Source organism: Varanus komodoensis, unplaced genomic scaffold (assembly GCF_004798865.1).
Source record: "Varanus komodoensis strain SLA01 unplaced genomic scaffold, ASM479886v1 scaffold5, whole genome shotgun sequence".
Classification (NCBI taxonomy): domain Eukaryota; kingdom Metazoa; phylum Chordata; class Lepidosauria; order Squamata; family Varanidae; genus Varanus; species Varanus komodoensis.
Genome location: NW_025336087.1, coordinates 36720752 through 36736627, shown reverse-complemented (window position 1 = coordinate 36736627; position 15876 = coordinate 36720752). Strand labels below are relative to the sequence as shown.

The window sequence follows — 15876 nt, the reverse complement described above, 5'->3', positions numbered from 1 at the left end:
CAGTATTACAGTTGTTCTCCTATTTGCAGGACTGGTGTGAAAAATCTGTACTGGTAACTGTAGGGCTCTTTGCCTGACACATTAGACCACAGTCAGTTACTGCACCCATGGTGAGGTTGTGTGGCATGTGCAGCAGCCATTTTAACTAGGCAACCCCTTTACCAGTTTCAGTTGTTACACCAGTTAGCCCCTGGATAGGCATAGTCTAGCCGGTAATTTATGCAGTGGTAACTTCTCAAGGTTGATTATTGCAATATGCTCTGTGTGGAGCGTTGTTTAAGACAATTCCACAAATTGCAGCTAGTGTAAAATTCAGCAGACAGGTCACTGAGTATAACTACCATAAGTATCTTACACCTTTGCTCAGAGAACTGCATTCACTGTCAGTGTTGCCAAGCCAATTTCAGAGCAATGTTATGCTGAAACAAGGCTTGAAACAACTTGGCATCTGAGAGACTATATTAACCTGTCTGTTCACTGAGTTACACAGATCAAAGTTTCCTGGTTTTTCTATTGCCTACACAGGTATATCTGACAGCAACCAAGCATAGGGTCTTTCCTAGTGTAGCATTTCAACTTTGGAATTTTCTTCTCCCTGCAGTACAATAGGCTCATCCTTGATGGTGCTTAAGCACTTGATGAAAAATTACCTATATACTGAGGCATTTGCTTATCTTTATACCTAGCTTTTTTTGTTAAATTTAGTGTTTCTTTAATTATTGCTTTAAAGTATTTTGTATACAACATTTAGTGTTAAATACATGTTATGATTCAAAGCACAGTGGTATGCACATCTTTAAATAAAATTAATGTTACATTCAGAAGCTGACTTACCTATTCCAGCATGTCCTACAATCCAGGAGAGTCGAATGAAGAGCATCACACCCCAGATATTCAACATACACCGTACCTGTAACATCAGAGTAACAAATGTTCATATCATGCTGTCCATAATAATCTAAACTCTGTTTAGGTTATTTGAATACTCATACCCGATAGAGAAGCTAGAACATAATTTGTAAGGAAATCAGGTTTACAAGATCAACCTCAAAAGTTTACTGTGGGAGCGACCAAGATTTAAACTACCCCTTTCAGAAGATCAACACAACTTGTGACACGCTGAGATCAAACAGAACACACTAAACATGCCACATTACTATTTTACCTTCATTTCATCAGTACGAAGTTGATAACCAAAGTAAGGTATCAACCTACTTTGATTATCCCTTTCTGTGCCACTGTACATAGCCTGTGGGATTCATTAGACCAGATGAATTCAACTTGGACAGGCCTGCTTTAGCAAACCATTTTTAAAAACGAACTCATACAAGGCACTATATTTTAAGAACTATATTCTCTATAGACAGAAATCACCACAAATATTATTTAAGTTTATGTGCAGACACTTTTATTCTGTATAGCAGCCTTCTCCAACCAGTGGCCTTCAGAGGCATTTGGACTGGAACTTCCAGAATTCCCATCCAGCAAGGCCATTGACTTGAAATTCTTGGTGTTGAACTCCAAACATGTCTGGAAGGTACAAGGTTGGGGAAGGATGCTGTATAGGAAAAAAGGTAGTTAATATGTCTGTGCAACTGGAAACCAGAAGGCAAGAAAGTAACTCCAATTATTTTAGCTATATGCAAATAATAATAATAAGCTATATGCAAATAATTTGTTCATTATGTGATAACCTTAATGCACCAGTGACATGCCCATATTCCTCACAAATAATTTTGTTCATATAAGGTGGATTTTTCTGTACAAGATAGTCTAACAGAACCGCTCTTTTATAGCATGCACTATTTACCATCAGGGCAGGTTTAAGATTTTGGTACTAATACATGAAGCCCTAAACAACTTGGGCCCAACCAGTCCAAGTCATCAGATGGCATACTCCTCATGGTTCGACATGGACCTGTGGCCAAATTGGAGCCTACCCAAAGAAAAGCTAAATGAGTCCCCACAGAGAAGAGCCTCTTGAAAACATTATTTCAGAAAGCCTTCCTCAACTGATCACCCACTGTTTTAATGTACAGCTTTATTCTTTTTAACTTTTTATTGTTCACTATTTTGATTCATAAATAGAGGAAACTTACAGGAAACCATTCCTCCTACATTTCTACCTTGTAGGCAAGAACCAAGAGAGCATAGAATGGAGCAGCACAGGATTTTGCTCTAAGATAAAGGGCACAGGATTGCTCCTAAAAAAATCAGACTCGAGAAAGGGAAATACCTAATAGTTTAGATGGGTAATTAAATACCAAAGTTCTACTCACCAATACACCTTTGATCCAACCAAACTTGACAATTCCTTTACCATCAGCAGAGTAAGTGGCAGTGGCTTCTCCAGTAGGAGTACCTTCTTCACCATTTGCAAATCCATCTTCAAATGGTTCCTGTAGCACAATGACAGGGATATTTAAAGCCACTATCCATTTAAAGCTGCAATCCTAAGTACATTTACTATGAAGTTTCACTTATCTGAACTTGCCTATGTTGCAGTAATATACAGAAGCTGAAAAACCAGAACCATTAAGAAGAATGTTTAATTCACAATCTTGGCAATAGAAATAGGTTTCTGTAAAATTAACTAGATTATAAAGACTGGAAAACCACACAGGATAATGGAATGATATCACAGCAGCCAACTTTTCAGAAGCACTAGCTTATAAAAACTGAGCTTCACTTGTGTACTTCAGATTTAGGATTGAAGGAACAATATTTCCCTTTTAGCTTCAAGGCTAAAAGGGAAATGAACCAGAAACAATGTTGTCTGTTGAGAATCACTGAATCCTATTAGAAGGTGTCTCAGAAAAAGTTATTCTTGGATTTTCTCCACACAATTTTAACTTTAAAGTCTACTTAGCATAAGGTGCTAACAAGTATGGCAGAAAGCCTATCAACATGTTTTAATGAAAAATGAAAGTAACTAATCAGCCTGATATAATTTCAATTCAGGTTAGAAATCAGCCTACCATAAAGTATGAAATAGCTAATCTCCTTCATAATATATTGCTGGGATTTCCTTCTCAGAAGTGCAAAGAAATTACACTATTAATTTAATAAACTGCTGATATGCTAAGATAGTAAAACCTTTTAATGTTAGAACTAAATATGTAATTCATTATACTATCCTAGCCTGAATATGTGGCTTTTATGAAACAATGGTGTACACATAGTCAATGAGTATTATCAGCTATCAAATCAACAAAGTACTATTGGTAACATGAATAAAAGAACACCCCCATATTTATATTTTAAAAGTTAATGGAGCAGTGGGTGTTTGCCAGTATTATTCACAGTAAGTACACTAAGGCATTGGAAGCTTTTGTGGGTGTTAAAAATTCCACAGATTATTATATAGCTGATATACTACTATACCACAGATCTCTTAATGATAGTGTGTTTTTTAATTGTACATGTAGAAATCTATCTTGTGTGCAACTAGTAAGAATGTTTTTTTTATTCAGTCAAGATCATGTCAGCATTAATAGACTGTATGTTATATACATTAAACATGATCAATACATTTCTGGTTTTCACTTTTCTAACTTGAAATAATGGATAGGCTCTAACTTTAGTTGTAGCTGGCTGGGGCATGTTGGGAATAGTAGGTGTTCTTCCAGCTTATAGTTGCATAGGACTGTGATCTTAATGTATCTACTCTAACTCTGACTAAATCTGGATCCAACTTATTCTTCTTGATCACATTTACAATTACAATTCAGTGGGAATGCTTGTGGGGTATGTTTTTTCCCCAACAAACCAAATGGCACAGAACACTACTACAAGTAACCATTGATATTCTTCCATTAATTTGCTTTACATAGGATATGAGTAATGTTCAATATTTAAAGTGGATATTTAAAGTCTTGTTCAGTAGAGAGGCTAAGAGAGTACATGATATTCTCACCTGTCTTGTGATAGTGGTAATTCTGAACTGTATAATATCATAAGAATCTTTAAGGTATTGCTCTAAATGTGATGCTTAGGATACTAAAAATGTTATATAAATGCTAATTATCTAAGGTATAGGATTGAGACTGGCTACATCAAAGTTCATCAATCGAGTTCATTCACAACTCTGATAAAAATCAAGGAAGAATCATAGTGAAAACACCTTTCCCAATGGTCTTAAGTCCACTCAGCACACCAAAACTAGATGAAAGTCCAAGTTAATAAAGAAAGTCCAAGTTCTCTTCTTCTACCAGAAACAGAAAGCTTCTAACTACTGCAAAAGCAGCAAAAGTGGGGAGACTGAGAAGAAAGATTTCCTTTGATGGCATATAGGCCCTGAACAAGCTAGAATAAGATCATCATGGCTAACTAGAAAAAGCACACTGGTCAACTAAAGTGATACATTTTTTCTAAGAAGCTTATTAGGGTTCTTAAAATATTACACCAATTTTTAAAAGAAATTGTACCCTTTGGTCAAACTTCATCTCCCACCCAAGGACAGCAACTTTGGGGACTTTCTTTTCCAAACAAGCAGCTATCGGGGGGGCAGGGGGATTATGGCCAAGACTTCACCAACTAGAATTTATTTACTCATATATTCCCTTGATAAGGCTTCTCACTGTTAAGTTCGACCATCACTTACTAGAAAGTTCAGTATTCACTCAAGTCACTAAGATTTTATGAGCCATCAACTTAATATTTCAACTCAAAAACTTATGATAATCCTTGAAAACACCACATATGCACATAGTTCTGAAGCCATGTCTTCCTCTATTCAGTCAAGTACTATAGCTACCCCAATTCCAAGTGTGTATTAAATATTTTGCTTTCCATTGTCAAGTTTAAATAATCCCCCTGCAGAAGAACTACATATACAATGAATACAGTTCTAGGATCTCCTTTGCCAATATCTTACTTTATTCAAATAAAGCAGTTACAGTTTGCTTTCGAAAAGATAAGGAGTGGGACATATTATTGTGAACCAGCAAGAACACTATAAAAGGTTAAACAGAACCCCTCCTCCCCGCCGCCCTTCAAGTGCTTTTATGAGGTAACAAAAAATAAAGAGTGGAAGGAAAGTATCATAAGGAGAAATGATGGAACTTGACACAACCTCAAAGTTTGAGGTTGCCTTATGATTTACTTACTATAGAAATAATCTAATATTTTAGTGCTATTTAAGAAGTCTACTGTGCTGACAACCACCTTTTTTCCCTGGGTATGGGCATTCAATCATCGCACTAACATCATTCATAAATACATTGGTGGAGGGAAGCAACTACGTGAATAAGTCCTTAGCAGCATAATGATTTCACAGTATGCCCAGACCTCCTTATCTCAAGGCAATTACTGCACTTAAGTACTAATAAAAAAGATCTACATAGAAGCAAGTGTTCACAAACAAAGAACATATTAAAGCCTTGGGTAAGCTGTTTTTCTAAATATATTTAACTTTTTTAGAACTATACTTAAATTATAGTACTTTATTTTGTCCAAAGAAAAATGTTTCTTGTCTAACCCATCTCATTATCACTTTTCACTCCTAGGAAGGGGATATACATTTGTTCAGAAGGCAATTCCCCCCTTCCAGAACCACACTATACGTATTGATTTAGATATAGATTTGTTTATAGTGGATCCACCAAATTCATTAAGAACTAATTTGATCATGTCTAACATTTTGCTTGTTGTTGCTACTTGCGAAGTCGCGTCCGGCACATCACAATCCCATGGACAACACTCCTCCAGGCCTTCCTGTCCTCCACCATTCCCCAGAGTCCACTTAAGTTCACACCGACTGCTTCAGTAACTCCATCTAGCCACCTCATCCTCTGCCATCCCTCTTCTTTTGCCATCAACTGTTGCAGCATTAGGCTCTTCTCCAGAGAGTCCTTCCTTCTCATTAGGCGGCCAAAGTATTTGAGTTTCATCTTCAGTACCTGGACTTCTAAAGAGCAGTCAGGGTTGATCTCCTCTAAAACTGACTGGTTTGATCTCCTTGCAGTCCAAGGGACTCGCAGGAGTCTGTTCCAGAACCACAATTCAAAGGCCTCAATTCTTCGGTGCTCAGCCTTCCTTATAGTCCAGCTTTCCCAGCCATACATTGCAACTGGGAAAACCATAGCCTTGACTATATGAACTTTTGTCAACAGCGTGATGTCTCTGCTTTTTAATATGCTGTCTAGATTTGCCGTAGCTTTCCTCCCGAGGAGCAAGCGTCTTTTAATTTCTTGGCTGCAGTCCCCATCTGCGGTGATCTTGGAGCCCAGGAGAGTAAAATCTGGCACTACCTCCATTTTTTCCCATCTATTTGCCAGGAAATGATAGGACCAGATGCCATGATCTTAGTTTTCTTGATGTTGAGTTTCAAGCCAACTTTTGTGCTTCACCCGCATCAAGAGGCTCTTTAGTTCCTCTTTACTTTCTGCCATTAGAGTGGTATCATCTGCATATCTGAGGTTGTTGATATTTCTCCAGGCAATCTTAATTGCAACTGGTGATTCATCTAGCCCCACTTTTCGCATGCTGTGCTCTGCATATAAGTTAAATAGGCAGGGTGACAGTATACAGCCTTGCCACTCCTTTTCCAGTTTTGAACCAATCAGTAGTTCCATGCCCAGTTCTACTGTTGCTTCTTGATCTGCATATAGGTTTCTCAAGAGACAAATAAGATGGTCTGGTACTCCCATCTCTTTAAGAACTTGCCACAGTTTGTTGTGATCTGCACAATCAAAGGCCTTGGCATAATCAATGAAGCAAAACTAAATGTTTTTTCCAGAACTCCCTGGCTTTCTCCATGATCCAGCATATGTTGGCAATTTGATCTCTAGTTCCTCTGCCTCTTCGAAATCCTCCCTGTACTTCTGGTAGTTTTCTGTCCACATATTGCTGGAGCCTAGCTTGTATGATTTTGAGCATAACTTTGCTAGCATGTGAAATGAGTGCAATGGTGCGGTAGTTCGAACAATCTTTGGCATTGCCCTTCTTTGGAATTGGAATGTAAACTGACCTTTTCCAATCCTGTGGCAACTGTTGAGTTTTCCAAATTTGCTGGCATATTGAGTGTAGCACTTTAATTACATCATCTTTTAGAATTTTGAATAGCTCAGCTGGAATACTGTCGCCTCCACTAGCTTTGTTGTTGGTTAGACTTCCTAAGGTAGCCACTGTTTCCAATGTGACCAGATATAACAGTTGGTTTGTGTGTGTGTGTGTGTGTGTGTGTGTGTGTGTGTGAAATGTCTGCTAAAATACCAAAATCACATATATAAGCAACCAAAAGTAATGTAATGGATGTTTATCATAGTTCATTATGTATTCTCAGGCTTCTGTATGCAGGATTACTACTATTTGTTTTCTGTGAACAAAATTCCTTATCACCCAAGCAAGCAAGTAAAGCTCTCTCTGTCCCTTTCAGGTGACAGAATCTCTGTTTTCAATTTGTGAGGAAGAAATAAAAACTTGGGTTCGTGAGAAAGATCAGCTGTTCAAATCTCTGCTGCTTTATTGACATTTAAGCCCCAGGTTCCCTGCTGGTTCTACTCAGGACAGTGCATTACTGGGAAGGGTAGACTTAACCGCAAGATTTCAATACATGTACAGGGCATTTTATATTCTCCCGGTCACATACACAGGTACAGAGCAATTGATGACAGTATGCAGACATTACAATGAAACTCTGAGGTCATCATATACAGAACAAATAAGGAAGATCAGCCAAACATATAAGTGACAATATTTCTAATTGCAGTGTATTGACATTTCAGTTGAATAAACTCCAGAAACTTGAACCCATCTCCAGGTCTGCTTAGACATGTAAATTCAGGCTATTGAGAAATCTTCCCTGAAAACATAAGCCCCTGTGTTACATTCCATTATCAGGAAGGCTGAAACCCAGAGAAATGGATCCACACCTTTCTGATTGGCTGGGACACATGGAGCACTCTAAACTAGCAAAATAGATACTTCCAGGTAAACTGTGAATTCCTACAGGGATTATGTAGCAACATTGTAGTGGTGATTGTGTATTCGACTGAATGGCCTGTCTGCTCTGGCTTACAATGAGAAGAGCAAGAGAAGGGAGGGGGAGGGAGTGCCATTTTCTTAATGCAACAGCAATGTTAAACAGTGACTTGGCTTGGAAAGCTGATGCTTTTGAGACAGAGTGTAGGTTTGATTTTATAACACAAAAGCACATACAAGCAACATTTTTCTGCCAGAATTTATCCAAATTTTCCCAACACAGGCTAGCTACAGAAATAATTTTCTGAAGGCATTTTAAAGTTATTCCTGAACACCCTCTCTTCTCCAAGACATAACTGCTCTTAATGGGCTCATTTGCTTGATTTTAAAATTATTTAAAGATAGAGTTCTCTTCAGTTGAACATTACACTTATTTCTACCATGTTTCTTAGTGGCCTAATGATGCCAATAGCAAACTTCTGCAAGATAGGAAGGATTCATTACACGTTGCTTTAGCCAACAGTTCAGGTCCTTGGGATTAAATGCTGAACTTATGTTTGAGTCCTAAAAGCTACTTTAAGTAACCTAAAATGATTCATACTATTACCTCCAACTCAATTTCAGATCCAAAGATATAGTCATGAAGTCCATGTTAAGCTCAGGAGAGTTTTGTTGATGCCCTTTGCTTATTGCAGATTCAGCGTAAGTTTACTGAATGTACTATGAACATTTAGCTCAATCTGACTGCACAAGTCAACTGGAAGATCCTTCTGTTTATATTCAGTTTCTATGGCCATGCAGTTTGCCACATATTCATCTCCTAGCAGTTGTCCCCAAATGAGTAGCCCAAGTTCAAACTATACCTGCTTCATTACAAGGCTACCTAAGGTACTGATAAAAGCTGGGAAAAGTAGGCCAAGTGGCCCCACTGTGCTTAAAGCTGCCTTATAATCAGTCTATTTGTCCATCTCTATACAGTGACTGGAGGTAGCTTTCCAAGGTTTCAGCCAGAGGTCTATCTGGACCCTACTTGGACACTCCAAGAATCGGATATGGGAACTTCTGCAAGAAAAGTAAACGCTCCATCGCTTAGCTATGGTCCCTTTTATCTTGACAAATTAAGGAAAAGTACAGTAGTAACAGAGTTACAAACGTCCACGTTATGAACAACCTGTACTTACAAATTTGCAGACTGCCATAAACCCTGTACAAATCTCTCTAATGAAAAGCTGTGAACATTTCTAGGGAACTATGCAATGTGTTCGGTTACCCTTTTGTTTTCTTTAGCATTTACCCTTGTAACCATGCCCTTGAAGAAGGGATGGCAAAGTTTGAGGAGCAAGATCCTAATACAGAGAGGTTCACATAAAGGTTTACCATGCAGTTACCAATGTCCTCAGTTGCTATGAGGTCATTTATGATGAGAAAAAGAAAATGGTTGTACAGACAACCCTTGATGCCTACCTTCAAGAAAGCAGGAATGGAATTCATTCTTAACCTGGGGACTACCTACAATTCACCACTAAAAAGCTGCAGTCTCTCTTCTCCTCACAGTAGCACCAGACTGTTACTGGGTAGACATGGCAGTCTTGTTCTCTGGAATGACTCTTTCAGCTTTAGTGGGTTAGATGGAAATCAACATGATGGTGAGTAGCTCATGTTGTCTTATGGCCTCACTCTAAAGTGTAATAAAAAATAACTCTATAAGGCTATGTACATAAAAAGAGGGCTAAGTTCTTAGTGGTTATAATTGAATTTAATGGCAGCAGGTACATAGAATGCAGCTAAAAGCAGAAGGTATGCAAAATCTATACTGTGTCTGAAAACACAACTATTATTACAACTGTAAAACCTGTTTTTGTCTAACACTGTTTTTGTCTATTACTGTTCACTAATATTTTTCTATTGATGTCTTTACTGTTCAGTTTTAATTATCAATTTTTGAATTTTCTCTCTATATTGTAATTACTTTTTGCAATCTATTTTAAGTTATTGTTTTAATAGAAAATTGGGCTAAAATGGACAAAACTATTCTCAGTTTTCATGTAAGTCCTTAATGTAGCTCCATACACACAACAACAAAAATGAAAATGTCTATTACATAGAGCAAGAATCACCACCTAATCTGCAGACAGTTAACTACTCCTTACCCTTCATTTCATGGAAGAACAGAAGTCAACTAATAACATGAAATGACTTAGAATAGCTACTACTTCAAGAGTTTTCTTAAATTTGATCTGAATGACTTCTTTCAAATACTTCATGTGCCAGTTTTCACATTTTTTACACAGACTGATTACAAACAGCTAAACTTCAATTATGGCTTATTTATTAGTAGGTTGAGACAAAGGGAATCTGTTACAGCCAGAAAGATTCTAGGGCTATACCAGACATTAATGATTTCCTTGTTTAAATAATTAAGAAATTAAGGTAGAACTGATACATCTGTGAAATGTGTCCAAAGCATGAGGTTTCTAAGTCATTGTGCTTTCATGCAGTCATAGTAGTAAAGAGACTTTTCTGGTAAACACAAACATTGGAATTCTATGTTGCAATACTCTTTATCTCATTATCTTTACCATCTTTACTGGTAGGCAACTCACTCTTGCCTACCAAACATAGGTTGAAATTTTTTTTAGGTTGAAATTTTTTATTTAAATAAAAACATACTACCTACCAAACATAGGACCAAATGCCATGTTGAGCTTCAAAAAAACAAGACTGAAGCAACTGCTAGATCTTGCATGGATATGTGATATACAAATGAAGTAGTGTTCTTCATCCATGACAACTTGAGAGCTTGGACACTGCACCTGTCAAAAGTAACTATTTTCTCTTGCAGTTGTAAATGTTTAAAATTTGGAAGTTGTGAATTCCAGTAAGGAACAACAGGCAGTCATATGCATTTAGTTTGTTCCCATGTATCATGTTACTAGATAGCTCTTACATCAACTTATCCTATTATGTGATCAGAAACTCTGTATATCTGAATAAACAATTCTACCTTTTCTTTTTAATTATTCTGGAAATGTGAACCCATCACTGAGATGAGAAACACTGTCATCTCCTCTTTGTGGAATTTTCACCACAATATAGATAGCTACTTACAGGTAAGTGACAGATGAATATATGTTTTCCTCTAAGGAACAGGAACCCCTTTGAAATACTGAAGTCACCATGTACCTGTATTTATACAGTAGATAACAAAACTGCACATTAAATTAAAATGTGTGAGTGCTACTATGTATATCTTAAAATATCTGACTTAATTAATAAATGCTTTTTTTCAAAGCTATTAGCCATTTCTACCATGTGAATGGCATGACTTCTACAAGAGGTAAGCTTTTTAAGAGGGGGGCCTGAAAACCATAAAAGAAAAATAACAAAATCTTCCACTTGGATGCCAACATGTGTAAAAAGTCTTGCTGAATGTTTAGTATCATATAATTCTTCAAAGATATTTCAGATCCAAATTTAACTGAGAAACATAAGGACAAAGATTGGTCAAAGGACCAAGTCTGGTTCCTTTTGTTATTTAATGCTGACCTTTAGTTAATAGCCAGGAAATTAAGCAAGTAGAATTTACACCCAAGTAGAATTTACACATCTTAAGTGTCAGTCAGTAGCAAAACTTTTTTTAAACAGACAGACCGCTACTGCCTAATAAAAGATGTTCTGAGTAGTCTAATTTAACACAGGCAACTATTAAGTTTTTAAGGCATGGTAATAAAACAATAAAAACACTGACAGAGATACTGAAGAAGATAAAAATCATTCTTGAGATTATGGAGAAGAGTGAGATTTCACAGCAACACATGATTTGTACTTACATTAACAGCATTTTCACTAAGAGTTAGATAGTAAAGAAATAATCCCATTACATTAAAAAGGTTTTCGGAAAATGGACCTCCTGAAGCAACATTTCAAGGTCTCCTCTACAGGCAAATTATATAACCTATTTATGACTTTGAGCAGGCCCTGGGAAGTATGTTGTCCACATGTGATGCAACAAACACATAAGAACTTTGTGAAGAAAACAGCAGGGGTAAACGATATGCAACAGACATAACTGTGTTTATGATAGACTAAACACAAGAAATGCAGGTTGAATTTATCTTGGTGATATGGCAAACAGCTTCATGTCACTAAGCAATCTCAATATGCAGGCATGGGAGAGCAGATCAGATGAAGCATGGATGCTTGTTATAAAGCAGCAACAAATGAATTTTCTTTGGCTTATCTCAAGGTGACCTTCTATTCTTCTCTATATCGAAGAACTTGGGCCTGTCTTGCAGGCTTGCCTTGTAACCCCCAGTCAGCTAGCTGATCCCACACCAGAAGTTCCTAACTGAAAGGAGATGTGAAGACAGTAATCGGAAGATATAATGGTCATCACTTCTATGATATCTAACAGCAAATAGTTTTCTCTACCTCCAGAAGTCTAGCTACAAGTCTGCTAATGACTTTTGCAGATTTGTAAACATATCCTCCATGCACACAAATACATAACCTAGGAAAACAGAGAACACAAATAATGAAAGAGAATAGAGTATTTTTAGTGTGTATCCGAGAGTGCCAAGTTTGTGTGGAAAGAATGTGTGGCATATACTGACTTAACCTTTGCAGTTTCTAGTTAAACCTAATCTAGTTTTGTCAACCCTAAAGGCAAGTCAGTGTTTTAATTCTGTACCACCATCACAGCACTACAACAGCTTGTTTCCTATTGGCTGATACACAATGGAATTACCAGATAACCATTGTTTTAAAACATTCATTTAAAAAAATTAAACAAGCCATTTGTGACAAATTCCAGATGACTACAGCTGCCCAGAACATCACATAATAAGCTTTAAAAGTAGGGCATTCAGTAATAAAGGTTTGAGTGACACCTGCCTGCCAGAGAACCTGCTCTAAGAGGGAAGGCTAGGTTACCTTATACCACAAGTTCTTACCTCGTTTTTTCTAGCATTTCTGCAACCAGTAACTGTGCACTTCTGTACAGAACCAAAAAAGCAATCACCAAAGCACTTGTGTGCTATCCTGCAAAACCAATATTCTTTAGCACAAATCTGATGTGTGTGCACGTATTCCCTTTTCCTCTCAGTTTGAACACACAATTCTGCGTGCAAAAAAAATGGGGAGTGGGCTCACCATCACTCACCTTGTCCAACTCGTCATGCAGCTCAGCGAGGCTGGGCCTGATGAGCTTCTCGCCCAGACCGGCAGCTGTGTGCCGGTAGTAGTCTATCCTTGGAACAGCATCGATGGTGTTGTGACCAAAGGTTCGCAGGTAGTAGGTGTTGGTGTGCGTGTCATAGTAATAGTGATGATGTCCCCCTCCGGAATGAAGGCTCCCCTCGCTCAACACCGTGTCGCCGCCGTTCTGGAAGCTAACATTGCAGCCTTCCGAGCCGCCGCCGGGCTCGCCTGAGCTGTCGTCCCCGGTCGAAGGGTCCACAAAGTTCACCCGGAATCGGCCTTTGGCTTCCTCGCTGCCTTTGCCAGACCCTTCCTCGGGGGCTTTAGGAGGCGCGTCCGTCGTGTCCGCCTGTTCAGTCGCGGCCGCTCGGCCAGAGTTTTCTGCCACGAGGTCCACCTGAAAGCGGCTCTGGCTCGGCGTGGGACCCAACGGTCGCCCCAACCCGTCCCCAGCAGCTGCGGAAGCGGGAGCCAGCCCCGTGCCGGTCTCCAACGAAGAGCCGCCGGCACCACTGGGAGCATCTCCATCACTGGCCGGCAAACGAGGCGCTTCCTCAGCGGCTGCTGCATGGGCGGCTCCTCCTCCCGCAGCTTTCAGCCTGGGAGAGCCGGAGCGTGGTGGCGGCGGCGGCGTGTGAGGAGCCTGCGGCTGTTTTCCTTCCATTGCGCCTCTTCCCAGTGCGGCCCGGAGGATGAGCAGCTCCTATCACGGCTCCGAGCGACCCCTCTCTCTCTCTCTCTCTCTCTCTCTCTCTCTCTCTCTCTCTCTCTCTCTCTCTCTCTCCCCCTGCAGCCAAGCCACTTCGGCTCGGCGCTTTAAACTGCTGAGCGGCGCCCCGCCGCTGCCGGAGTCTAGTGTGCCGCACTCAAGAGGCAACGCCACACGCCGCGCCTCCTCGGCAGGCAACCGCCCTGCCCCTCCCCGCCTTTCTCTCCCTCCGCCCTGCCTTCGCAGCCGCCGCCGCGCCAGGTGATGATGATGCTCTCTCGCTAGCGCCGGCGGCGGCAGCGGCGCGGCTTCTCTAGTGTCTGCCTCCTCCTTCGCCTGCAGCGGGAAGTGCAGTCCCTCCTTCAGCGCCGTAACGGTCGCCGCCGCCCCTGAGGGACAGTTAAGGCGAGGAGGAGCGCGGCCGAGGGAGCCTCGCGCTTCCTTCTCCTCAGCGGCTCTCCTCGCCACAAGGAGCGCCCGAATACTCCACGCACCGCACGCCGCGCGCTCTCCTCACACAGGCATGGCCACCCGTGCTGCACCTTCCTCGAGAAGCCGCCACCCTTTGGCCTCCCGGGCCACGCCGCCGCCTGAAGTGCCCGCTGGGGGCAGCGACGACGTCACGCGCCTTGCTCGCCTCACTGCCTTGAAGGCCCCCAGCGGAGCGGAGCTCGCACGCCACGAAGGACCGGGCGGGGGGAGGCTGTTGGCAGGCTGGCCGATCCCGCCCTTGCGTTTGACACCCGCTTACACTTCCCTTTCCCTGCCCGGCCGAAGGGGCGAGCCCAGTCTAGCCGCGCGTGTATGTGTCCTACTTCGGGCTCGCTCCAGACGCCCGAGCAACACGAGCCAGCCACAGAGCTGCTCCTTCCTTGGACCCTGCGCTACACACACGCACCTACACAGACATGAACTGCCCTGGCACCGAGGAAGCCGGCGCCAAGCAGCCGCAGCGAGGGCGGGCGGGCAAACGAGAGCGCGGGTCAGCCTCGGCCAATCGCCTAGTAGCAGCAGCAGCAGCAGCAACGCCGCTCAGGGATGGGTCTTTAAAGCATCCGCCGCGAGAGAAGCGGGAGGCGGAGGCAGCAGCCGGATCGGGGAGGGGGGGATCCGGCCCGGCGAGGGCGGGGCGGCGTTGCTTCAGGCGCGCCCGCTTCTCCGGGCGCCTGGATGTGCCCGCCTGCTGCCGCCTGCTCGCTGCGTGCGCACCTCGAGGCTGTTTTCGCCCTCTGTCCTCCAAGAGACCCACCCGGACCTGCCGAAAGTGCCTTTCCAGAAAGGTCCGCGGCGCCTGGAACGGGAGGTGGCAGAGAGACGCTCTTCACTACAGCGGGGCGGGCCACCTGGCGACATGCAGCTGCCGCCGCCTGGCTGCGCTCAGGAAGGAAAGAGGGAGGAGAGGAGGAAGGAATCAACTGCGCCGCTCTGGCGCATCCGCCACTTCACGACGGAGCGCGAGGTTCAAGGCGCGCGCGCACCGGATGGCGCGTTACAATGCCTGGCACTCGGCCCGTGGCGGCCATGGGCGGGCCTCTTCACGCCTCCTGCCGCGCCGCCGGCGTAGGGCCGGCCGGTCGGGGATGGAAGTTTTCGGACCCAGACCTCGCCTTGGGCGTCGTAGTAACGAGCAGGCGAAGTCTCGCGAGGAGCCGTGCAGACGCGGCTGAAGCCGCCGCAAGCCTCCCCGCCGTTCCGGCGCGAACGGAGGGCTCCTTAACGTCCTAGCGAGCCTGCCTAGTCGTTGCACTGCGAAGTCTTTTCCAGCTTCTGTGGTGTTGCACTTAGGAAGGAAAAGGTCCCTACACTGCAGCAAGAGAAGTGGTGGTTCGTGTGAATTGGGAAAAGCTGCTCGGGTTAGGTCATTTGGATTAGTACTTGAAAATATATATCCTCTCCTGGGATGCTCAACTTGGCTCACATTTAAAAAGTTAAAACAATACTCCAGGCTAAAAACCGTATAGTCCTAAAACAATACACACAAACTAATGAACCAGCAGCACAGCTGTTTTTGATTATCGTCAGTTTTTCAGCATCCTTAAGAACAG

The 15876-nt window shown here is 42.1% G+C and overlaps 1 protein-coding gene across 3 annotated transcripts in view; it reads right to left on the bottom strand.

Annotated features, from left to right (window-relative positions):
• The window catches only part of SLC12A2 (solute carrier family 12 member 2), a 68682-nt gene extending 54818 nt beyond the window's left edge, over positions 1–13864 (bottom strand). For 2 of the 3 annotated variants that reach the window (XM_044446251.1, XM_044446252.1), the window contains exons 1-3: positions 13085–13864; positions 2280–2399; positions 835–910 (exon numbers count right to left, since the gene is read on the bottom strand). In XM_044446251.1, coding sequence (XP_044302186.1) covers positions 835–910; positions 2280–2399; positions 13085–13786 — 898 coding nt within the window. In that variant the 5' untranslated portion in view covers positions 13787–13864. Of the gene's footprint in view, positions 1–834; positions 911–2279; positions 2400–9387; positions 10123–13084 lie in introns of those variants that run through there. The other variant, XM_044446253.1, reaches the window with a different exon arrangement.
• Between the last annotated feature and the right edge of the window lie 2012 nt (positions 13865–15876).